The following is a 24,716-nucleotide window of genomic DNA, read 5'->3' on the forward strand; positions in this document are numbered from 1 at the left end:
ACCCACTCCAGTATTCTTGCCTGGAGAATCCCATGGACAGGGGAGCCTGTTGGGCTTTGGTCCATAGGGTCACACAGAGCTGGACACGACTAAAGCAACTTAGCATGCACGCACTCCTCCAGTCAGATCCTTTCTTTCTGGAGTCATTTTTGTCTCCTGTTCCCTTTTTTGTTCAGATAAGATTCTCCTAAGGGTTCTTTTCTGGAGCTGGTGTTGCTGCTTTGGAATTAAATGCCCAAACAGCTTTTTCACCTCCAAAACACCATGGAAGCTGCTCAGAAGTTACTCTCACCATCAGGAGTGACTGACTGCCTTTCAGAACCAGGGTCTCCCAAACTTTCACCACTTAGAAAACTGCCCAGTGGGAGATGTATCTTCCTCGGATGACCCTGGAGTGGTGTGACTGGGAACGTGCACTGTGGTCAGAGCTGCATCAGTTCCTGCCCCAGGTATCCTATTTACTAGCTGTCTGACCTGCGGGACTTTTTAAAAACCATCCTGTGCTCAGAGATGCAGAATAACTACAACTACAAAAGCAATAATAAGCAACAATCATATCAACCTGTGTGGGTTCATATGAAGAGACTGGCTCAATACAGGGCACTATTAGTTCCTGTGTTTTGCTGGAAAATAGATATATTTTTCAGAAGAGTTCCTTTGTTATTGAATCTCTCCACCACTGAGCTTTGCTGCCGGAGGAAGCTTTGGGCCAGTTCTGTAGCCAGCACCTTTCAGTGCGTGTATGCTCAGTCGCTTCAGTCATGCCCGACTCTTTGTGATCCCGTGGACTCTAGCACACCAGGCTCCTCTGTCCATGGGGATTCTCCAGGCAAGAATACTGGAGTGGGTTGCCAGGCTCTTCTCCACAGCTCCTTTCTACTGCTACCCAAGTCTCCTTTCTCAGGGTTTGGAAGAACTCAAGGGTATCATGTACTGAAGCCCCACTGCATTATTCTCCCACAGCCCTGGGGAGGGATGAGCCAGTGGGTGACACATCGATCTTTAACCTGCCATGAGTAGAGCCTGGTGGGTCTCCAGCCCCAACCTTTTTTTTTTTTTGAGTTTAAATGCATTTTATTTTTAAACAACCTACATGTTATGATTTTTTTTTCCCTCAAAAACAATGCCTCCACTCCAAACAAATCAACTTTCAAAACAAATGAAGAGCTTAAGATGACATCAGTCTCCTTTGTCTAAGTCCTGGTGTTGCTGGATGAAAAGCAGCAGTCAGTTATGATCATGGTGAGAGATCCAAAGTCATTGTCAAATTTGTTAATGTTTTCCATTTCTAAGCCATCTTTAAAGAAAATCATCTATGGGGTCACATCATCCTCAGGGTAGTCCATCAGAGCAACCCTGCCATCTGGATCATTTTCACCGATAAAGAGCTAATAGTGTTTGAAATCAGCAAGAATGTGCTTGATTTGTTCTGCAGTCCTTGTCGTAAAAGGTTTTACTCCTTTTGGTCTCTGTTCTTCAAATTTCCCTTTGACTGACTTCATGTAATCTTTGATGGCCTTCTTGTAGGCTTCTTTTGTGAAGCTGGTTTCCTAGAAGGGACGGTTCATGACAATCATCGACACCAATGATTACTTACTGTACTTTCGGTTCCTTTGCCCTCTGGGCCTTCAGGGGAGGCATTTCCACCAATGAGCCAGTCATCAATGTTACCCTCTGTCCTCCTGACCATCCTCCCCACTCCTCCAGACACAGATGTCTGGAAAACATCTCATCGTGGCTGATAAGGTCCCGGTAGATTGTCATGGTAGCAACTGGAGGGACGCATTGGTGGTGTTAGCTTAGTATGAGCACAGAGCTCAGAGCTAGTGCAGTGCCGCCCGAGAAACACTGGAGTGAGATGGGGGACAGCAGCGGAGTGGGCGGAAAAGTCCTATCCTTCTTTGATGACCACTGGAGGTACAAACTCAAATGTGTACCAAGCAGGCAAGTGACACAGTTCTTGGCCTCAGAAGACCTTAGCTATGTCTTCAGAGCATGAAAATCAGCTGGGCCCTGCTCTGGGTCTTGCCAACTGGATAGAGCATGCTTCCAGTGTTCAGGGTGAATGGACAAATATACCCAGACAAACACAGAAATTTCTTGAGTACAGAGTAGGAGATGAGACAAGTGCATGATTGTTCAACTTTCCAGTTTTCTTTTCAGACCCATTATTGTATCAGTCTAAAATGACAGGAAGGGACTTCCCTGGCAGTCCCGTGTTTAAGACTTGGCCTTCCAATGCTGGGGACTCAGGTTCAATCCTTGTTGGGAAGTTAAGATCCCACATGCCTCCTGGCCACAAAACCCAAAACATTAAAAAAAAAAAGAAGATAATGTAAAAAATTCAGTAAAGACTTTGTAAAAAATAAAATGACAAGAAAAGTCACTGTCCGCAGTGGAGGCGGAGTGGATATACCATCACAGTTTAAAAGGAAGGAGGCTAAGAAGTGACTGAAGTCAGGCAGGCTTAAGGGCATAGACTGTGCCATGCTCCAGCATTCTGGCCTTCAAGGTCCTGTTCTGGAAGCTGGGCAAACACGAGAATATTTTTAATGGAGGAGCTAGAGGCTTTGGGATAAAAATTGGCATGTGTTTTTTAACACATCCCTGTCATGGCCCTGTTTGATCTTGAGGTAAACTGTTAAAAGAACGTTTTGAATATTCTGCAAAATATTCTGAATGTTAAAGGTATTGCTTCACCTTTCACCACTGTAACTTATCAAAAAGAAAAAGGCCAGTTGCATTTAGAGGCAAGTTGTACAGTGTAACCGAGTGCATAATACTTGAGATACAAGTGAGATGAATAGGAAAGCAAGTCATCAATGACCAAAGGAATTTGCCTCTCCACTAATTCTGCCTAATGAGTGTACAGCCCTATGGAAATGATCTACATTTCAATATTAAAAACAAGCACATTTCTCTTCCCCATGACTCACCAGAAAGAATGCAAATAAATAACTCAGGGCCAGGAGGTAGCCCTTATATTGCTGTTATGGGTTGGTGGGTGCTGACTCAAAACACTCCTCTATTTAGGGATTAGTTCCTAGCTGCAGGGCATATTCTTAATGAGTTCCCCTACTTTAGCCACCATGATGCCAGCCAACTTATGGCGAAATGACTGAATGGGTTAAAAACTTGTGAAGAAATAGGAAAGGGCAGAGTAGTGAATGGAGGGGGTAGAGATAGGAGTGAGGGCCTTTAAACACATTCATTAATAATTTGAGGAAGGAAGTGAAGGGCAAGTTTGTGTATGATGCAATATTGTTCCAGTTACTAAACATCATGAAGAAATGAGAGGAACTGTAGTTGAATTTAAAACACAATGCAAGGGCCATTAAGGGAGGGGGATACAACAGGCTTCTTGTCATAGTGAGTAAATCTTGACAGAACCTTATTTCCCAAATATTTTACATTAAGGAAACACTGACTTTGCTAAAAATCTCTGCAAAGCAGACCAGTACTAGCAAAAGAATAGTAATGTCCTTAAATGTTTATTCAGAAATAGAGTAATTTAGGAATACTTTCAGATGGAGAAAAAAATGGAGTTTTTGAGTTTTAGTGAAATAGTATGATAATTCTGAAATCTGCAACAGGATGTCTGCCTGGGAGGGAAAGAGGGTACTTTTACACTTTATGTAAAATTGTTTTCAAACAGTTTAGTGATAGAGCTATGCACTTGAGGTTAAACTGGTGGAAAGACAGAAAATTAAGAGAATCTGTACAGACAATATTTTAAAGAAAGGAAGAAACCTTGAAAAACTAGCCTTCAATGTAAAATTACAGGTTGTTATTAAGGTGTCCCATTCTTATCTTAACTATTTGGACAGGTATGAAAAGGAATAATAAATACAAATCAAGAATTTCCCAAACAGGAACATTTCAAGTCTGCAGAGTGGAGGAATAACTGAGCTAATATGATTCAAATCATTCATTCAAAAGATATTTATTGGGAGAGTTAAAAAAAAAATGAACCTAGAAGAAGAGATAAACAAGTACACAGGTAACAAAACACCAGGTGGAAAACGATCAATGCCACAAACAGGTACAAATCAGAACCTCTGTCCAAGAGAACCTCTTTCTGAGAGAAAAAAAGAGATGGATGGGGCAGCATTTGGTCAGGGAGGAGGAAGAACCGTACTAAAAGAGTCAGGCTGGTTGGAAAAGTGGCTCAGGGTGGTGAGGGATGCAGCGTCAGGTAGGCCTGGTCCAGGACCAACCCTGAAGACTCGCTCCAGGAATCTGAACTTTACTCTTCATTTCTAGTACTCTTTATGACCTGTAGTGTAGCTTGCTGCAGGCTGAAGGGATGAATGAAGCCATTGAAATGCTTTTTTGAGCAGACAAGCGACAAACTCCAATTTTTGTTTTAAAAAGATTAAGTGGTGTGTAGGAGGGAGGAGGATGGGAGATCTATTCTAAAAGTTTACTGAGTTAACCCTACTTTGTGCCCAATACTCCATTAGATGCTTCACACATACATTCTCAATAATGATTTAATCCCGAGAATCACCCTTTGAAGAAGGAAGAATAAGGACAGAAATTTCCATTTTACTGTTAAAAAACAGGTTCAGAAAGGTTGCATAACTTTCCAAACGTCACACGTGTAAAAGTGATAGAATTAGTCTCCAACCCAAGTTTGTCTCATAAGCTCCTTCTTTTTGAAAACACACACAAACACTGTAACACATTGACACTACTCAAATGAGGACACGATGGTTTTAATAAGGACAATGACAGGGAATGGAAAGGAAGGAAGAGAGAGAAGAGATTTCAGCAGAGTCAGAAGTATGTGGCAACTGAAAACTGTAAGGGGATAAGGGATTCAAAAAAAGAGTCTAAGTTTCCAGTTCAGATAACACAACACGGCTGTGAACTCAGATCTGCAAATGAAGATAAGGAATTAAGTTGAGGGTTTATTGTTTTTGAGATGACAGCAAAACATTCATACAAGGGGAGGCAGGTTCATTTTCTCCAACATGTGTAAAAATCACATAGAGGCCACTGGCAACCCACGCAGAATGTAAAGTGTCAGTCCTAGGCCACAGATGCACACCAAGGCCATTGTCTCTGGCTGTCCAGCCTTTGCACAGGCGGCTTCTGCTCCTTGGCACCTTTCTACCTCTCTCCATCTTCAGTTCATCCCTAGGCCCATTTCCCAGGACAGCCTTCCCTGACTCCCCAGTTTAATCATCTTAATTCTTTTCTCCCAGTGCCTCTGTCCTTTTCTGCGTCTCCTCCCAGACTGACCAGCTGGAGGGCTGGGGCTGTCTTCACCTTGACACTGTGCAGTCTCTGAAGGTATCTATTGTTAAAGTCTGACCCTCAAAAAATATTTGTTGGCAGCCTGACTGATTGCTATTGTTGCCCTAGAAAACAACCCTACCCTGCCCTGTTAAGTCACAGTTTCTTCCTTCTTAGGACAGTGCAGTTAACCTCAAGACTAGGAAATCATCTTCCTCCTCACATACCAGGCTATTATTCATGCAGTTTACTCACTGCAAAAATTTCCCTTGAAAAAAAGCTAACAACTAGTCAAAGATTTACGAGCTTCCTAGTGTCAATCAACTTTTCCAACAGATCACTTCTGGGCTGGGGTGTGGGGAATGAAACCCTTCTTTGCTCTTTGTTTTCAAAATACAAGTGGTGGTAGAGGCTCTTCAAAATTCCTCTTTGGGAGGGTCTCAGGCGCTGCGCTCAGGTTGTGATTGGGAGTATGGACCTTTTTTTGAGCCAGCTTTCGCAGAGTAAACAGTGTTCTTACTTGAAAGTAAGAATTTCTCTCTGTGTGGTCCAGCTTCAGGGTGAGGGCATGTGGCTATCACTGGGGAAGTGGGGGAGTCTCTAAGGCACCTCGGCTCCTTTTGAAAAACGTAGCTTTGAGGTCCAGTGGCAACTGTCAAATTCCATTCTATGTTCTTTCCGCAGGGATTTCCCTTGAGCGTTAGATGTATAAATCCGCTGAGGGGCGGGGAGGGGGGGTTGCGGAAACCAATTCCCAGAAGGGTTTGGAGAATCTCGGGAGGGCTGGGGTTTTCTCAGTGGGGTTTTAAGGCTGCTCACAGCCACGACTTGGAGCCACACTTGGCTAGAGTGTTGGCTTTTACAAGGCTAAGCCGAGGAAACGCACGAGGTGGGTTCGCGCCGGGCTGTCCCGGTTCGGTGGAGCGGGGGCGGTGACTGTGGGGCCGCGGGTGGGGCGGGGGCGGGGCGGGGCGGGGCTAGCCAGGCCGAGGTCCCGGGGCGGAGCAAGGCGCGCGGCTCGCCCTCGCGGAGGCCGCGGGCTGGGCTCCGCCTCGCCGGGCTACGCAGGCGGCGGAGCTGCGGCACAGGCCGGGCGGCACCATGGCGGCGGCGGCGCCTGATGCTCCTGCGGGTTTTTCCGAGGCGCCGGCTCCGACTGCGACGGCAGAGCCAGAGGCCGGAGGCGAGGACAGTCGTGAGGTCCGAGTGCTGCAGAGCCTGCGGGGCAAGATCTGTAAGCGGGGGCCGGGGTGAGGGAACCCACCCGGCTGCGACGGCGGCCGCGGGGCTGAGGGGGGCGGCGGGCGCGCGGGGGTGGCGGCGCCGGGACCGCGGGGCCGAGAGGGGCCTGGCCGGTGGCCGGGAGGAGGGCCGGCACAAGAGGCTGGAAGTGGGGGTGTGTTGGGGGAGGCGTCGCTCAGACGGGGCGGCGTGGACTGAGGCTGCCCCTGTCCGGGGAATTTGCCGGGGACGGGGATGGGGGGGGGGGAGGCAGTGCTGGGGCAGCGCCCGCGCGAGGGGCTTGGCTTTGGGGCGCGGCCTGGACGAGGGGACGCCCCGGCCCGGGGTGCGGCCGGGGGCGCGGGCCGGGGGCGTGAGGAGCTTCCGGCTGTCCTCCGACGCAGGCCTCCAGGCGGCTGAGGGCGTCGGGAGCGGCACCGTGGTGGGAGCCGGGCGGTAATTACCGGGGGGCGCGGCCGGAGGAGGAGGGCGTGGAAGTGGGGCTGGCCCGAGGGGAGGGGGCTGCCTGTTTTTCTGGGTTCTCGAGGTTGGAGAAGGCGCCCAGAGCTGGAGGAAGAGATACGCCCCGGGACTCCAGCGGCCGCACGGGCGCTCGAGAGTGAGAGCGCCGGGAGGGGCAGGGGCCGGACACCTGTACTCGCCCCACCTCGCTGCGGCGGGGACTTGAATCGAGAGACAGCGTGACTGACAGGTTCTTGAGGCAGGATGTAGTGGCTTCCTGTGAGCAGGTCTCAAAACACAGTCATCCAGCCCTCACTTAACCCACTTAATTCCTTTCTTTCTCATGCATTTAATTGTTTGTGAGTAAGCCAACCTACTTGCCTTCACATTTTTACTTAGAGGCCCCGAGTAATAGACAGACTATTTGAGTTCAGTCATTTGGACTTTATTTATTTTTTTAAATGACCCTTTGGCTTTCGATTTCCAGTTTTTTTTTCATAGTAGTTTATTCAGAAGAAACGCTTTTGGGGGGGGGGCTATTTGTAATTTATATCAAATACAGCATATTTTTGCTTTGGTCGATAATTAGCTTTGCTTCCTTGATTCTGTATCCTCAGATTGGAAACATGCTTCATATTTCATTTAAATAGCCCTTAGTCATGAGTATTTTTTGCCTTGAAGAAAATCAAATTGCTTTAATATGGTTAACAATGCTCTTTCTTGCACAGGGTGTAAAATTTTCCTCTTTCCTAATAGTGATACTATTAATTGAGCTTAAATTTCCCCACTTTATTTTTTTCAAGTTGCTCCCCCTTTCAAGAATTTAGGATTTTATTAAACCTCAGAAGCAGACATCTTAAATTCTCTCACCTTTTTATTTCCACAAGTAATCCTGGGGTTCTTAAGAGAGTACAGTTCTCAAAACCTGAAAAAAATGACAGCAAAGAAGAAGATCTTGTCAGTATCTGAGTTACCAACATAACCTTCTAGGATATAAAATGTTTTCAGTATTCAAATTAAGTATTATGCTTAATACTTAATAAATCTAATATTTGGGAAAACTATAAATGAATGGGTCGGAGAAGGCAATGACGACCCACTCCAGTACTCCTGCCTGGAAAATCCCATGGACAGAGGAGCCTGGTAGGCTGCAGTCCATGGGGTCGCTAAGAGTCAGACACGACTGAGGGACTTCACTTTGACTTTTCATTTTCCTGCATTGGAGAAGGAAATGGCAACCCACTCCAGCGTTCTTGCCTGGAGAATCCCAGGGACGGAGGAGCCTGGTGGGCTGCTGTCTATGGGGTCGCACAGAGTTGGACACGACTGAAGCCACTTAGCAGCAGCAGCATAAATGAATGGGTAGAGCACCTCTCTTGATCTAGTTTTTCAGATTTTCACTGCTTTATATTTTAGTGGCACTCGATGTTAGGCAGCATCTATTGGAGCCTTGCTGATTTATATAGCTGCATGTTATACCGTGGAACTACATATACACATGTCTTGGAGTTGAGAGTTGGGCCGTTTTCCAGGAGTTAGCTGCCCGGCACCACATTCTCACCTCCTCCATGGCAAAGGTAGCACTGTAAATGATAACATTGTGAGTGAAACTCTAGCCTACAAATAAAAAAACACAACTTTGTTTCTATGGGAGAGAGCAGCTCCACTCCCCCAGACTTGGAGATTGAACATCTTATTGCCCAGAATGCAGTTACCTCTTTAGCCATAGTTAAAGTATTACATCTGTTATTTCAAGTCAGTTTCTTGCTTTTTGAATTGCTCAGCCTATAGCTCACGTCATGGAATGTCTGTTGCGTAGAAAAAAGGTATTAGGACATTTATTTATGAAGGTTCTCTCTATTTCCCTCTCTGTTTTCTTTGCCCTCCTTTTAGCTGGTCGGTTGACCTTCAGAACCTGTGAAGAGATGCAGTTTTCTGTTTCCCTGAAACTGACATGTGGGTTTTGCAGGTTGGGGGCTGGGGGGCTGGAAGAGTCATTATTAGCAGGTGCTAAAGTCACAGAAATGGGATGATAGTGGTTCTGACAGTGCAGATATTAAGCAGCTTGGGGATGGGGGTAAGCTTGTCAGCTCTCCTCTTCACAATGCTAAGAGACCTTGGAGCCACTGGCTTGGAGATGTGGTGGCAGATTGCAAAGTGCTGATTGAGAGTCTCTGACTTGGGGAACTAGAGATTCATAGGTCTGAAAGTGAGCCTGAAAGGAAATGTCCTTTTTCGTGGACTTGGACCCTTCAACTCCAAATTGTGCCAGCATAAAGTGAGGAGGAATGGGTTTATGTATACACACACACACACACACATACACACACATGTATGTATATATTTAGGGGGCTTCCCCAGTGGCTCAGCAATTCCCGTGAATTGCTCCTGCAATTCAGGAGATGCTGGTTCCATCTCTGGGTCAGGAAGATCCCCTGGAGGAGGGCATGGTAACCTACTCCATTATTCTTGCCTGCAAAATTCCATGGATCTTTAGACATTTCATTCCAGTATTTATTAATTTTCCCACATCCCATATAATTTTCACATGCATTTCCCATATACTCCTCAAGGTGAAATGACATTTTGTGGTCACTCTCCAACAGTCAACTTACATTTGCAAATCCAGGGTTGCTATAGTGTTTGAGCTTATATGCTGATCCCCAGTTCCCTGAGGTCATATTAGTGCAGTAGGAAACCATGGAAGCTCCAAATATTAATAATCAGGGAGCAGGTTTGGTTGTTGGATGTCCTAGAGTTGTCGTATGAACCTTTGATACAGGAAAGTTAAGGCTTCTCCAGACTCCATCCTTTCATCTGAACTCTGTGCAGTGAGTGACTGGTATGTTAGACTTCTAGAAGCACTTTGGCCCCAGCCCTCTAAAAACAGCATACATAAGTAAAAGATAGGGATTAGGGCTTTCTCCTTTATACTCTCAAGTCTTCACGCTCTTATTGTGTGATGTCTTCCTTTTTGGTTAGTGCTTTTTGTGAAGTTTGCTCTCATCCAGTTAAATCATGTTGTAAAAATGTTACTCAAAGAGCCCACACCACCTTATGCATGGATTTACCTGCTCAGGGGAGACCAGATTGATAAGGGAGCCAATGAGAATTTGTGTGAATATTGAGATGTTTTGTACAGTTTGAGATCTGTGGGACCGTGATATGTCCCAGAACTTACATGTTCTCCCTGGTATCTTCAGATGAAGAATGACCTAGGACTGTTTGACAGAGTAGGATGGTTAAGTGCTTGAGTTTAGATGCTTGGTCAGGGGAGTCGCCTAGGTTTGATTCTTCACTTAATTTCTGACTTTTGTTAACCTCTGTGTGTCTCTGTATTCTTGTGTGTAAAGTGGGGGTAATAAAAACACGTCTATCTCACAGGATTGATGTGAGGATTAAATAAAACCCCTTCTCTGATCATTTCTCTTTCTCCTCCCAAGGAGGTGAATCAGACTCGGACCATCTCTTAGGAAGGAGTAAAGTAATAAATAAAAATAAACGTTTATGTTCTTGTACAGTATGTGCTGGCATTTCCTGATGTACAAAGCTGATTAGAATCGAGAGTCCTGAATTCTGTTTCATACACTGTTAGTTATTATTCATGTGACTGTAGGCAGCTCACTTACCTCTGTCATCTTTAAAATGGAAATAAATGCCTCATCACTAGGCGTTTTTACTTGTTGTTCCCTCTGCTTGGGAGTGCCTTCTCCTTTCCTCCACCCCATATTTATGTCAGGGAACCCCTGCTCATCCTTCAGAAGCTTTCTCCATGTGATCTCCTAACTAGAGTCTTTTGGGGGAGCATTGCTACCTTCATTCCTGGAGAGACTATGTTAGGCCTTTGTACTGTTGGGGGATCACAGTTTGTTGTTGATTTCCTTATTACGGCACATTTTATAGAAATCATTTATTTCCTCCATTAAACTGTGAATTCTTCCAAGGTAGAATTCATTCTTGTTCATGTTCTCTCTTTTTTTTTTTTTTTAAAAACTATCCAGGTGTCAGCATGGTGCCTAGAACAAAATCAGCCTTTAGAAAATGCCTTACTTCTCTATATTATCCTGAGGGAGATTTTAGATACATGCTAGACATGAAAGTGTTCTGTAAATTTTACAGCTAAGCAAACTAGTGTATTCTTAAAAGAAAACTACATGGGCCTATGGCAGGAAGTTCATCCCTTTCAAAATCACAGTGCCAGGTGACCTTAGGTTTGAACTGTTGCCAAAGTTACCGCATTAGGAAAAGTATTAAATGTTTCTAAATGCTCAGATTGCTTGTTATTAGGGGATTGAATATTGTTATCTGACTGTATTCCATGAATATTGTTACTAATTGGTCCTGACCCTGTAACAGAAAAATCTCATAATCCCACCTTACACATTAGATGTTTTTATTTGTCATAGCAGGTTTAATTTTTTTGGTAATCAAATACAAAACTAAGACAATTTATTGACCATGCAATAGAATTGAGAGATTAAAAAGTTTATTCATGCTGAGAATTTTTTATTATCAGATATTTGAAATGAGATGAGTTATTTAATAAGTTAGTAGAAAGAGAGAGGTTAAAAGGGTTTGTTCATGCCAAGAACTCATTATTGTCAGAAATTTAAAATGAGATGATGAGTTATTTACGATGGAGGAAGAATCCATCTTTCAAATGGATAGAAATGAGAGAAAAGGGTTCTTTGTAAAAGTTCACAGAGCAGTCTGCTAATCATTTGCTCTGAGGAAGACAGGAGGTAAACCTCAATGAGTTCATAGAATTTTTCTTTTTTAACTTAGGACTCTTTGAATAGACTCTTAAGAGACTGTGGAACTAATGTAGCTAAAATAAAACTATTGCTTTATCCTTTAATCGTAGATGCTAATCCTATTTCTTGTTAATGTGCTTTATGAAATTATTTGACTGTAATAGCAGATTATGTTTTACCTGCTGTACTAATGAAATTGTGTGTGCTTTTGAGAGCTGCTAACAGTTTTGTTGTAATCAGTTAATGCAAATTCAGAAACTTTTATGTATATAAAGAAATTTCTATGATAATCTTTAGTTTTGTATGTCATTGTCACCAAAAATCCCTAGCTAAAATAATTACACTTTATAAGGTTATACTAGTACAACTCATGCAAACATGAGTGTACAGTACTTGATAAATTTGTTACTGTGAACTTGGTTTAAGAATATCATTAATGACAGAATGAGTTTGGGCAAATTCTTTAACTTTGCTGAGTTTCTGTTTTCTTACTTGTAAAATGAGAGATCTGGATGTGGTCTTTCCCGTCCCTTCCAGCACTGCGTCTTTGATTGTTGCGTTTTAACTTGAACCAATTAGTTTGAGATAGTACATCAGGCGCTTTTATTTTAGTGCTTAAATGTATTTAGTATACTTACTGTGTATGATATTTAGTATTTTTAAAAACTTAAAAACTTATGTAAGATTTACTAGATAAGATTGTTTGAATGCTAACAGTTTTTTTTTTTTTTTCTGTGACTGTTACTTTATTCAGCAGTACTCAATGCATATCTAAGTTTCTTTGAGGACCCTAGCTTACTAGACTATGAAATGGGCCTAAGCGGTAAATGAGATGAAAAAAGGTTCTTACTAGTTTATCCTAAAGTGATAGTTTCTTTTAAACACCTGTATTCTTAGAGAATTATAGAAGGTTAGGTGGGGGAAGTGGAGAACATATCTTGTTCAGTCCTCTCACTTTACAGATGAAGAGGTTGACACTCAAAAACCCCATTAACGGCCCGCTGGGTATTAGTCCACTGCTATCAGTTTTTGCTAAAATGCTACATGGGATGAACTCATTAGTGTGAATGTTGCAAAGGTACTGTGTTTAGTATATGAAGATGACACTATCTACTGATAATATCCAGAAGTAGTAATAGATTTTCACTGTACCATCTACACACTCTCATCTGTTCCTTTTTAAGAACTGCGTGAAGTGGTTAGGGTTAGCAGTGAAACTGTGTTTGTAATTTAAGTAGAGAGTGAGCCTGGACGTTTACCTGTTTGTGTCATGCTCTTAACTCAGTTGTTTTCAGACGTGGCTGTCCATCAGTGTCACCTGTGAACTTAAAAAAATTCTGATGCGCAGGCTTTACCCCAGACCTACTGACTCAGAGTCTCGGAGTGGTACTTGGACATCTGTCGGTTTAAAACATTCTGCAGGGTGGGCAGCTAGAATGGTGGGCCTCTGCGTTTACCCATTGAACAGACTAGCCACCCACTACTTGAATGATAGCAACCTGCTGTGTGTGACTGTTTAAAAGATACCAGTAGAAATGTCAGTGTGATCACAGGGAGGTTTTCATTTGATTGTTTTTAAATGTTTTCCTTTTATTTGATTAGATAGTACAAATACTTGGTACCCTATTCAAAAGGTAAGTAATGGCATACATTAAAAAGTTAACTGAGACTTCTTTTATCCTCTAGCCGTTCCCTTCCCAGAAGCAAGCATTACCAGTTTCTTGTTTATCCATACAGAGTTTATTTAGGCACTTACACTTAAATGTATGAGTATTAGTATCTCCCTCTCACCAGTATACACATCACAACAAAATATACACATGGTTTGCATCTTGCTTTTTTATACTTAATGGTAATCTGAAGATTTTTCACAAATAAATGTGTGTGTGTGTATATATGTGTGTATATATATGTATACATATATATGATTTGCTTTGCATGTGTGCTCAGTTCTGTCCCACTCTTAGTGACCCATGGGCTATAGCTTGCCATGCTCCTCTGAACTTGAGATTTCCCAGACAAGAATACTATAAGAATTTCTGCTCTAGCGGATCTTCCCGACCCAGGAATGGAACCGGCGTCTCATATGTCTTCTACATTAGCGAGCAAGTTCTTTACCACTGAGTCACCTGGGAAGCCCCACATTTATGTGAGGTGTCTCTCTCTCTCTCTCTCTCTCTCTCTCTCTCTCTCTCTCTCTCTCTCTCTCTCTCTCTGTCACACACACACACACACACACACGCGGGAGAAGGAGGGGAGGTGAGGGAAACTACCTCATTTTTTTAACAGCTGCATAAAAGTTCATCATCTCAATACACCACAGTTTATATAGCCAGTCCCCTATTGATGGACATTTAGATTTTTTCTGATCTTTGCTATTACAAACTTTACTGAATAAATAAATATGTTATTTTAAATATTTTTAAAAATATGTAAGTTTATTAATATATAAATAAATAGGTATGTTATTTTTAATATGATTGCATGTGTCTATAAGATAAATTCCTAGATATTAAGTTGATGAATTGAGTGGTCTCTCTCTCTCTCTCTCTCTCTCTCTCTCTCTCTCTCTCTCTCTCACACACACACACACACACACACACACACACGCGGGAGAAGGAGGGGAGGTGAGGGAAACTACCTCATTTTTTTAACAGCTGCATAAAAGTTCATCATCTCAATACACCACAGTTTATATAGCCAGTCCCCTATTGATGGACATTTAGATTTTTTCTGATCTTTGCTATTACAAACTTTACTGAATAAATAAATATGTTATTTTAAATATTTTTAAAAATATGTAAGTTTATTAATATATAAATAAATAGGTATGTTATTTTTAATATGATTGCATGTGTCTATAAGATAAATTCCTAGATATTAAGTTGATGAATTGAGTGGTCTCTCTCTCTCTCTCTCTCTCTCTCTCTCTCTCTCTCTCTCTCTCACACACACACACACACACACACACACACACGCGGGAGAAGGAGGGGAGGTGAGGGAAACTACCTCATTTTTTTAACAGCTGCATAAAAGTTCATCATCTCAATACACCACAGTTTATATAGCCAGTCCCCTATTGATGGACATTTAGATTTTTTCTGATCTTTGCTATTACAAACTTTACTGAATAAATAAATATGTTATTTTAAATATTTTTAAAAATATGTAAGTTTATTAATATATAAATAAATAGGTATGTTATTTTTAATATGATTGCATGTGTCTATAAGATAAATTCCTAGATATTAAGTTGATGAATTGAGTGGTATGTGCATTTTTATTCTGGAAAGACAGTGCCAAATTGCTTCTCATAGAAACTAACAATTTATGCTCCCATCAGCAATGTATGAATGCCTATTTCTTTATACCTGGATAGTGTGTATTTTAAAACTTCTTGATCTTTGTTTGTCTGTAAGATGAAAAGGAACGCTAATTTTTAGTTTTAATTTACACTTCTAAAACAAAGTTGAGAATCTCTTCATATTTTTAAGAGTCATTTTTATTTCCATTTTTTGGTGTTGATTTGATTTGCCTTTTTTCCTGCTGAATTATCAGTCTTTTTACTAATTTGTGGGGACTATGCTAGTAAGGAAGTTAGATTTCTTTAGTGGAAAGATTTTTTAAATTTAGATGTCTTGGCTGATGTCTGCTTGTATTCTTGAGAAGTTGGTTGTGAGATACAATGAGGGGGTCTTGTTGGTTTTGTCTACTTAAATAATTTCTGATATTAGAATAGAGATGGAAAAAGAACTGTTTGAGGAAAAGTAAGTGAAGACTTACTGTAAACAGGAACTAAAACATAAACAATAGATTGGGAGAAGATATTTGCAACAAATTCTACAGACAAAAAGAAAACTCTTATATAACACTTAACCTGTGTGCCAAGCACTGTTTTAAAGCACTTTAAGTATTTCAACTAACTTAACCCTCATGGTGACTGTAAGTACAGTTATTATCCCCATTTTTACAGATGAGGAAACTGAGGCATGGAATAGCTAAACTAAGTAACTTGCCAAGATCTGTCAGCTAGTGAGCCCTGGGCAGACTGGCTCTGTTACTCTTAACCTACTGTCCATGCTCCCTATATGTTCATATCCAGAATATATAAAAAGTTCATCCAAATTTTTAAAAGGAAAAGGCCATTAGAAAAATAAAGAATATAAATAGGCATTCCACAGAAAAGATACAAAAGGCCATAAACATAAGAAAATACTGGAAAGGTTTAACAAAAATTAATCAAGGAAATAAAATTTTAAAAAGTCATCAGTTTGTGAAAAAATAAAAGCTCATTAATTTCAGTACTTGGTGAAAGTTTAGGAAAACAGGTACTTTCTTCACTGTTGCTTGAGTTTAAATTGGAAAGCAATGTTGGAGAGCATTTTTCCAATATCTGTTAAAAATTTAAATGTGTATTGGGCTTCCCTGGTAGCTCAGCTGGTAAAGAATCTGCTTGCAATGCAGGAGACCGTGGTTTGATTCCTGGGTCAGGAAGATCCACTGGAGAAGGTATAGGCTACCCACTGCAGTATTCTTGGGCTTCCCTGGTGGCCAAGATGGTAAAGAATCCACCTGCAATGCAGGAGACCTGGGTTCGGTCCTCCTCCCACCCTCTGGAGGAGGGCATGCAGCCCACTCCAGTATTATTGCCTGGAGAATCCCCAAGGACAGAGAAGCATGGAGGGCCACAGACTGGGTTCACAAAGAGTTAGACATGACTGAGCGACTAAGTACAACACAGCACAGCACACCCTATATATTTCTACTTCTACATATCTGCCCTACAGAAACACTTAAACATTTGCAGAAGAGGTATATACAAAGATGTTTATTGTTACCTTGTTGGTAAAACAAAACAGAGGCAACTTAAGTGTCCATCAGTAGGAAAATGACTAAATAGTATATTCATGTACATATTTTATAACAGCTAAAAAGAATGAGATGTATCTATAATGTGAAAGGAAAGAACTTCAAGAAGTATTATTGTGGAAAAAGGAAGCCTGTCTTTAGGGTGATATGTATAGTTATATGTATCTTATCTTCTTTATATGTATATGGAAAAAAAGACAGAAAGATGTTTGAAAAGATGAACACCATGGGTTGTCAGTGGTGGACAAAGAAAATTGGCCTTATAATGATTTACTTTTCTAGGAACTATATTTATGTATGAGCTATGTTATCAAAAAATGACTATTTGTATAAATGAATTTGATTTAGTATTAATCTTATGCTGTAAGAGCCTCTCTTTCTTTAACTGTTGAAGAGTATTCTGTCTGCAAAAACAGTAACCAAAGGTTAGGTTGGATAATATTTTGAGTGCACATAAAGACAATTTTTCTCTGAAGTTTTTGGGTAACTGATAAAACTTCACACCCACAAAACTGTAAGAATAATATAGTGAATTCCTATTTGCTCTGCCTATTTTCAACAGTTGTTTGCATTCAGAAAGTTGACTTTAAAAAAATTCAGTGTTTCAGAGGAATGTAGTAAAAAGAATATTCCAATCTCTTAAAATACTTTAACATGTGAGTGGTACAAAACCTTTTCATTTTGAATTTGGACAGTTTTATTTTATAAAAAAATTTTCCTAGTGGATGGGGGAAGTGGACTAATATTTATTATTTACTCTTTTCCAAGCACTTTCCAGGATATTTTGTAAATTGTTTCATTAATTCAATTTCATGAAGAAATTTGTGATTAATTCCAGTTTTAGCAAAGGAGCACACAGAAAGGTTATTTGCTCAGGGTTCAATGGGGCAGAGCCAGGTATTCAGAATGGCTTTTAAGACATCAAAAGCCATGTCTTTTTCTCTGTCAAGTTGCCTGTCATGGCATATTGGGAAGAGCTGATGAGTACATTTCTTTTGTCAAGAAGTTGATAATTATCCCTAGATTGGTTTCTGTCTAAAGTAATGGATAGTCAGTAAAATTAAAATGTTGAAATGCTATAAAAATTTATATTTAGTTCTGTTTTGAGGATCACAAAAAAATGTTACTCGTCCATCAGCTTGACTATGCTCATGTGAATTTCTGCATGTTAATTGTTCTCTTAGAACACAATACTCACATACATTGACCTGTGTGGTACAGCTTCTTTATATCTTTTTCTTTTTTTAAAAAAACACTAGGTCATGACTGAATCCCATTTTACCTTCCTGGATGCTGTTACTAGAAATAGTAGCCTTATCCCATGTATGACTTGTCCAAGTAGCCCTTAGTTCTGCCACCACCTGGCTATGGCCTTTAATTTACTTGCCATAGGAGGCTCTCCTGGTCAGCTCAAAAGCCTCTAAAGATTCATGTCACCATAGGGACCATGGGTCTATCCTAGGAGAGCTTTCTACCATATGTGTTTCAGAGTTTGGGCTGCTCCTCGAGAAGGGGGCTGTAAGAAGCTTGGGATCAGCACACGTTCACAACTGAAACCAGAAGTGGGTAAGGCAAACCACAGGAAGATCCTGCCTGCAACTTGGTGACGTTGCTCTATGACCCATGGACGTTTCCTGGCAGTACCTTGCGAAACTTGTCTTTTCATGTACAGTCGTTGGTTCTGGACTGAGCTGCAGTCAGAGGTGATTAATATGATAGTGATATAGATAACTGTATGATAATTATTGTGCACATGACTTGTGTAAAACAATCGGACTCTAATTACATTCTGTAGATTTTCACACTGAAGAGCTGCATCTTCACTACTAGGACATTCTGAGGAGTTGCCATGGAATTCACGCTTTAACCTTGGCTTTCTGCCTTGTCAAGAATTGTTCAGGTATTAAAACCACCAAGCAGTTCTTGGCTCACCACCTGAACTGTGCTGGATTCTGGGAGTCCTTTGCCCACTCAAGTGCTTGCTCAGTGCTATTACCTTGTTTGTGTTTTCCTAGGAATTGCACAGTACCTTATTTCCATGATGGAGCAGGAGTGCAGTGTTAGTGACACTTTATTATTCTGTATTTATTTAACCTCCAGGTCCTAGGTTAATATCATAATGGCCATTCTTAGGTAGAATCGGATTTATGATAATAATTATGTAATGTGTTGATTTTTTAAGGTTGCCAGTTGAATGGGATTATAGAATCTCAGATGACTTTTTTTTTTTTTTTTAAAGGTAATTTTTCATTTACTGGGAGTGAGAAAAGCTGCTTGACAATCCAGTTCTCTAATCATGTTAATTTTAGACACTGGAAAACCCTACTTACTAGATATCCCAGCAGTCTCCATATGCCTGTTTGTGACTCATTCTCTGCCTGAATAATATCACAAGTATAAATGTCTATCTTTTCAGTGGTGCTTTTAAAGTGACAACTAAAGATGAGGGAAGTAATAGCTGTGTAACATTTGTCTCTCTTCAGTAGTTCTTAGGTGAGCTTCCAAGGTGTCTCAGTCGTAAAAAATCCACCTGCCAATGCAGGAGAATTGGGTTCGATCCCAAGGTCGGGAATATCCCCTGGAGAAGGAAATGGCAATCCACTCCAGTGTTCTTGCCTGGAGAATCCAATGGACAGAGGGGCCTGGCGGGCTACAGTCCATGGGGTCACAAGAGTTGGACATGGCTTAGCAACTAAACAACGCAACAGTTCTTGGGCGCCCCACCTCCTCGTTGGTTACTGTACACCTGGGGCAGTCTGACATACTCTGAAGAGGGTGCCTGAGAAACCATTCGAAAGGTGTTTTTTGGCGGTTTTTCTCTTCTGTTCTTCTTTGAAAGCTGTAAAGAGAAATAAATGAGAGAGCTCTTGTGTCAGATTTCTTTATTCTGTAGAAAGTATTTATTAGATTAGGTATATAGAAATTGGTTGAATGATAAATGAAAATGGAGCATGTTGAAAGCATGAATTTTCTTCTACTTTTCTAGTAATCACCTAACCTCTCTGAGTTTCAGCTTCCTTTTGTATAAATTGGAGGTAGTAGTTATTCTCATCTTACAGAGTGGTTATGAAAAGATTGGATGACTTGGTGTACTACCTGGCACATTGTGCTCAGTTAAGTGCTGGCTGTAACGTGAGTAGAAGTGAGAATTGGTAAAGTTTATGTTCATAGTTTTCTTGATGAACAGTTTATTTAACATAAATGTGTATCTAGTTCTTATAGTGTTTATCAGATTCACCTGGCCCAGGGTAGCAATATCTAAAAACATTTGAAATCAGTGTTGCCATGTGCTCTTTTTACAACTTTTCAGGATCTTAAAGTTAGGGGAACTTAGAGGATTAACTAATTAAGGAGTTGCAAACTCCAGTCTACAGAGACCACCAGGCATAGTGAAGGAAAGCCAGGTGGGGATTGTTAGGATTTCAAAAGAGTATCTTGTCTACAGTTTCCATTCAGAACCTCATTGCCAGGACTCTGATTGTTAAAGAGAAACCAGAAATGTGGATTGATTTATTATTAACTCTTCCAGTTCTAGATGTTGGCTACATTTTTCCTAACACTGTGCAAGCCAAACAAATCTCTGGCTGGCTGACCCCCAATTTTTGTCCTCCCCCTCCATCTGAAAGAGTTCAGGCATCTCATTTTAGAGATTTGGAGCCTGAGATACAGAAAGGCCAGGTGTTTTTCATTTGTTTCTTCCAATAGAAATGCATTATTTCTGTAATAGAAGTTCATTAAAAAAATGAGCTCCTCTGGTGTGTCCAGTTATTAAATTACAGGTTATCTTTGGTCAGACCTAGTAGCTTGAGTGAAGGGAATTGTGTACAGACGCTGTTTCTTAGGGATCTGTAACCAGGAAGGGCACTGCTAGTTACTGTTTACTGAGTGCTTATTTTGTTCTAGGCATTATGGTAAGTGCTTTACCTCAGCTGGGCTTCCCTGGTGGCTCAGCTGTAAAGAATCTGCCTGCAATGCAGGAGGCCTGGGATCAATCCCTGTGTTGGGAAGATCGCCTGGAGAAAGAAATGGCTTCCCATTCCAGGATTCTGGCCTGGAGAGTTCCATGGACTATATAGTCCATGGGGTCACAAAGAGTTGGACACGACTGAGCGACTTTCACTTCACTTACTCAGCTGATGGCCACAGTAGCCCTTGAAGCGTTGTAATGACTTCTTTTTACACAGGAGGTTGAGACTAGGGCATGTAGAGAATTAAGTACAAAACTCACACTGAAACTCCCGTCTCCAAAATGAATTTGTTCTAACTTGCTGTACTATGGCAGTACTGTAGATGTTTTCAGAATTATTTTCAACTTTTGTCTTACTGGGAAAGTTAAAATTAAACTTTATATGAAAATTGAAAGATCTTATATGTTAACATTACATAGGATTGTCTTGAGACATCCCTGCGGTCCAATGGTTAGGACTCTGTGCTTCCACGGCAGGAGGCACTGGTTTGATCCCTGGTTGGGGAACTAAGATCTCACATCCTGCATGGTGTGGCCAAAAAGAAAAAAAATTATATAGGATTGTCTTATGTATCTATAACTAGATGGTATAATAGCGTTTTATTCTAAGCTTGTGTACACCGAAACTTATGTTTTTAAGTGTACATTTGATTCCTTCACTCCATTTTTTGGTTGAGTACATAAATGATAATGTTTGCATATTTTCATATCTTCCCCCCATCTAAAGTTCTAATCCTCTGCTTAGGTTGATACTCCAGTTATTAGAACATCATATCCTGAGTCTGGCCAAATTCTGGATTTTCCCTCTGCAGTATCTCTTCCATATTTCTTTTCCTCCATTGCCCCTTTGTTACCTTAGATTAGGCCCTGTAACTATCAGTGATTTTCCTGAAGCATAGATTTGATCACACGGGAACTTCTAGTGACTCTGTTGCTTGCTGAATGAAATTAAAACTCCTTGGCTTGACATCACAGGTTCTGTGCAGTGCCACCTTTCTTTTACAGCTGCATCCTTTCTACTCCCCTTTCATCTCTCTCTGCTTGAGTCAGTTAGTACTGTTAACTGCTTTCTTGAAGGTGCTCCTGCTGTTTCCACCTCCTGAACTTGTTCCTGTTATGCTTTACCCCTGCAGTGTTATCCCTCCGTCCCCAATTTCTCTATTTAAAAAAAATTACTTGGAAGAAGTTATTACGAAGATTAAGTGACATACATGTGAAGTCCCTAAGAAACATCATCTGTGTGTGTGTGTATAATGTAAATATTTGATAAATGGAAACTATTATTATGATTCAGCGTTCCTCCCACTGCAGGTAATCTTTTTCTTAGGATCATCTTGTCCAGGACCCTGGCCCTTTGCAGTTTCTCTTGGGAGTTATTCACATTCTGAACCTCTTATTTTTGTGTTTAAGGTATCCTTTGAAATAGATTGGAGATCCTACAGGATCTCTTAGGATAGTTTCAGAAAGGAATAGCTGTCTGTTCCTCTAGGCACTTCTCTGTTCAGAAAGACATGAATAGGAATGGAAAGACTAGGCTTTGGAATTTGATTTTTGTCAATTCACTGTACTGCCAGTGTAACTATGATTTTTTTTTTCAATTTATAAAGGAGAACAGTAATGCTTATGTCAAAGGTGGTTGTACCAACCAAATGGGATATTTTAGAAAATGTTTAGTATTGTTTTGGAGCATGCAACTGTTTGAGAAATACTTGTCTTCTATTCTTACTTATCCCAGTAATGTCTCCCTCTAGGACGCAGAAACACACATGCAAACCTACAGATAAAATGCATGCACATAGTCCCTGCAAAACATCCACATAAACACGTATGTGCATACTTGCATTCATGCCCAGAAGCATATACACTGGAATCTCTCCCAGTACCCTGATATTTGGAATTCTAGATTTAGGTAAAATTATATGGTAGGATCTGGATTTATGCCCTTTGACCTTTGCATAGAATCACTGATCTTGTACACATAGAGTTGGCCATCTTTCTATTTCTGTTAATCTAGGTTATCAGTTTTGATTTCCAGTGATATTTATCTTCTTGGTTTAAATTGTTTACTTTTTGCCAATGACTAAAAGCTATTTTCTGTAAAATACTTACTTGGCTTCCCTTTTTCTTCAGATATTTATGCAGAAGTTACCTTGTGGGTGGAGCCTTCCTTGGCACCCTTCCCTCTGCCATTTCATGTGGTACCTGTTTCTTCTTAATACTAACATACCATTTAATTTATTTATTATCTGTCCATCTTACTAGCTCAGTGTGGACACGGTTTTTGTGTGTTTTTCGCACTCATGTGTCCTTACTATCTTAGTAGGCACTCAATAAATGAATGTGTGCATCTCAGGAGTGTTTTGTTTATTTTCAGTACGATGTCTCTGTTTTCGTACTATGGAGATTTTTAAATTTAGTGCTTTTGGTAACTATACAGGAGACATTTTCTTTTTAAACCTTTGGAGCAACTGACATGGATCAGCTTATATCAAACATATGAAAAGAAGTTTATTTGCAATTTTGTAACTTGTGATGTGATGTTAGAACCTCTTCTTTGCCCATGCTAAAGTTATAAACATACACATTAGTAGATATTTCATTATCTATTATAAGCTAAGCATGGTGCTAAGAATTGGTTCGGTGAGTTTATATTCAGCAAAGAGACATACAGCAGTCTCATTTGCTGGTTCCTTCTTAACTCTACTAACGCAAAATGATGGAGAACTCTGAGGCTCAGTTGTCAAATCTCTTCTCTTTTTTCCATATTTACTGTTCTTGTAATTGGATAGTCTTATGGTTTGAGAAATACTATGTAGTTGCTAATGATTCTCAGGTTCTGTCTCTAGCCAGCACTTCCTTGCCTGCTGCACATCTGCACTTGGATATTTAAAGGCGTCTCAGACTTAGCATACTCTCTTTGCCAACAAGAAGCTCTTTGCTCTGGAAGTGGCATCTCTGTTCATCCAGCTGCTCTGGCTGAAACTCTTTAAGAAGTGATCCTTGACTCCCTTCCTCTTACACCCACATCCAAAATATCCGTAATCCTGTTGGCTTTATCTTCAAATTATATGACCAGTTGGCCACTTCTTTGCATGCCAAGACTGCCTGTCTGGTCTAAGTTAACTGTAATCAAAATTATTACAGTAGCCTCCTGTCCAGCTTCCGGCTTCCACCTTTTACCTTCTGCCATGATTCTTTAGAACAAAGTTAGATCATGCCATTCTTCTGCCCATAATCCTTCAATAGCTTCCCATCTCATTCAGGAAAGCCTAAGACTTTCCATTGGCCACAAGACCCTATTTAACCTGCTTCCTTCCCCACTCCTATCTCATCTCTTACTGTTTCCTCCTCCTTCCTACCTTGTTTATTGTTTTACAGCCATACTGGCCGCCTTGCTGTTCCTTCAGTATGCCAAATTATCCTCTGTCATGGCCTTTGCATATTTTATTGTTTCTGCTTGTGTCTTTCCCTAGGTATCTGGGTGACTCATTCCCTCACTGACCTCCTTCAAATATCTCCTCGAATATCTCCATATAAAGGCCTTCCTCGTTTAAAATAGCATTGCTGTCCTCCCTCTCTCTCCCCTCTGGGCGTGGCACTCCCTAAGTCTCTTACCCTTATTTTCTTCCATGGCAATAAATATTATATACTTGGTTAAGAGTTTATGATGTTTGTTTCCACTGTCTAGATTGTACAATGGTTCCATGTGGGCAAAGACCTATATTTTTTATTCATTGTTATATTCCCAGTATTTAGAAAGGTGCCTGGCATCCTGTAGGCACTTAATATGTTAAATGAAACAGAACAGGTGCAATACAATATGATCCTTATAGTAGAAGTACAGATACAATGCAGTAGGAAAGAGAGGAAAAGGTGACATGACTACCTAGGAGTTGAGGGAAGATTGTACAAAGATGCCTTAAGCAGAGCTTTGTGGGGGAAAAGATCAGGTGAGAGCATCTCATGCAGTGAAAATAGCGCTGTAAATGTCCAGAGGCATGAGAGAATACAGTGTTTTCAAGGAACTGAAAGTGCAGTACTGTGGAGCATAACTTGTGTGGTTATGATTAAATAGTAGATGGTGCCAGATCATGAAGCATTTATATGCCAGACTAAGGAGTTTTAGATTTTATCCTGCAAGGCGGGCAGTGGTAGGTAGTGTGCAACCACTGAAGGCTTGAGCAGGAGTGCTATGTAACGTA

At 40.9% G+C, this 24,716-nt stretch overlaps 1 protein-coding gene and 1 pseudogene across 6 annotated transcripts in view; one reads left to right on the forward strand and one right to left on the reverse strand.

The window, feature by feature from the left end:
* Positions 1-1,193: 1,193 nt before the first annotated feature.
* On the reverse strand, positions 1,194-2,056 carry LOC147379214 (translationally-controlled tumor protein-like; annotated as a pseudogene).
* A 3,854-nt stretch (positions 2,057-5,910) lies between these two features.
* Positions 5,911-24,716, forward strand: part of RASA2 (RAS p21 protein activator 2) — a 127,159-nt gene continuing 108,353 nt past the window's right edge. For 3 of the 6 annotated variants that reach the window (XR_015154139.1, XM_086373351.1, XM_086373433.1), the window contains exon 1: positions 6,308-6,475. Coding sequence is in view for 3 of the 6 variants with exons in the window: in XM_086373351.1 (XP_086229477.1) it covers positions 6,343-6,475 (133 nt within the window). In the remaining 3 variants the exon portion in view is untranslated. Of the gene's footprint in view, positions 6,131-6,307; positions 6,476-18,036; positions 18,251-18,342; positions 18,448-24,716 lie in introns of those variants that run through there. The other 3 variants (XM_086373592.1, XM_086373693.1, XM_086373516.1) reach the window with 3 other exon arrangements.

Source organism: Bos grunniens, chromosome 1 (genome assembly GCF_055505025.1).
Source record: "Bos grunniens cultivar Pamir isolate PY7600 chromosome 1, Bosgru_T2T1.0, whole genome shotgun sequence".
NCBI classification, from domain to species: Eukaryota; Metazoa; Chordata; class Mammalia; order Artiodactyla; family Bovidae; genus Bos; species Bos grunniens.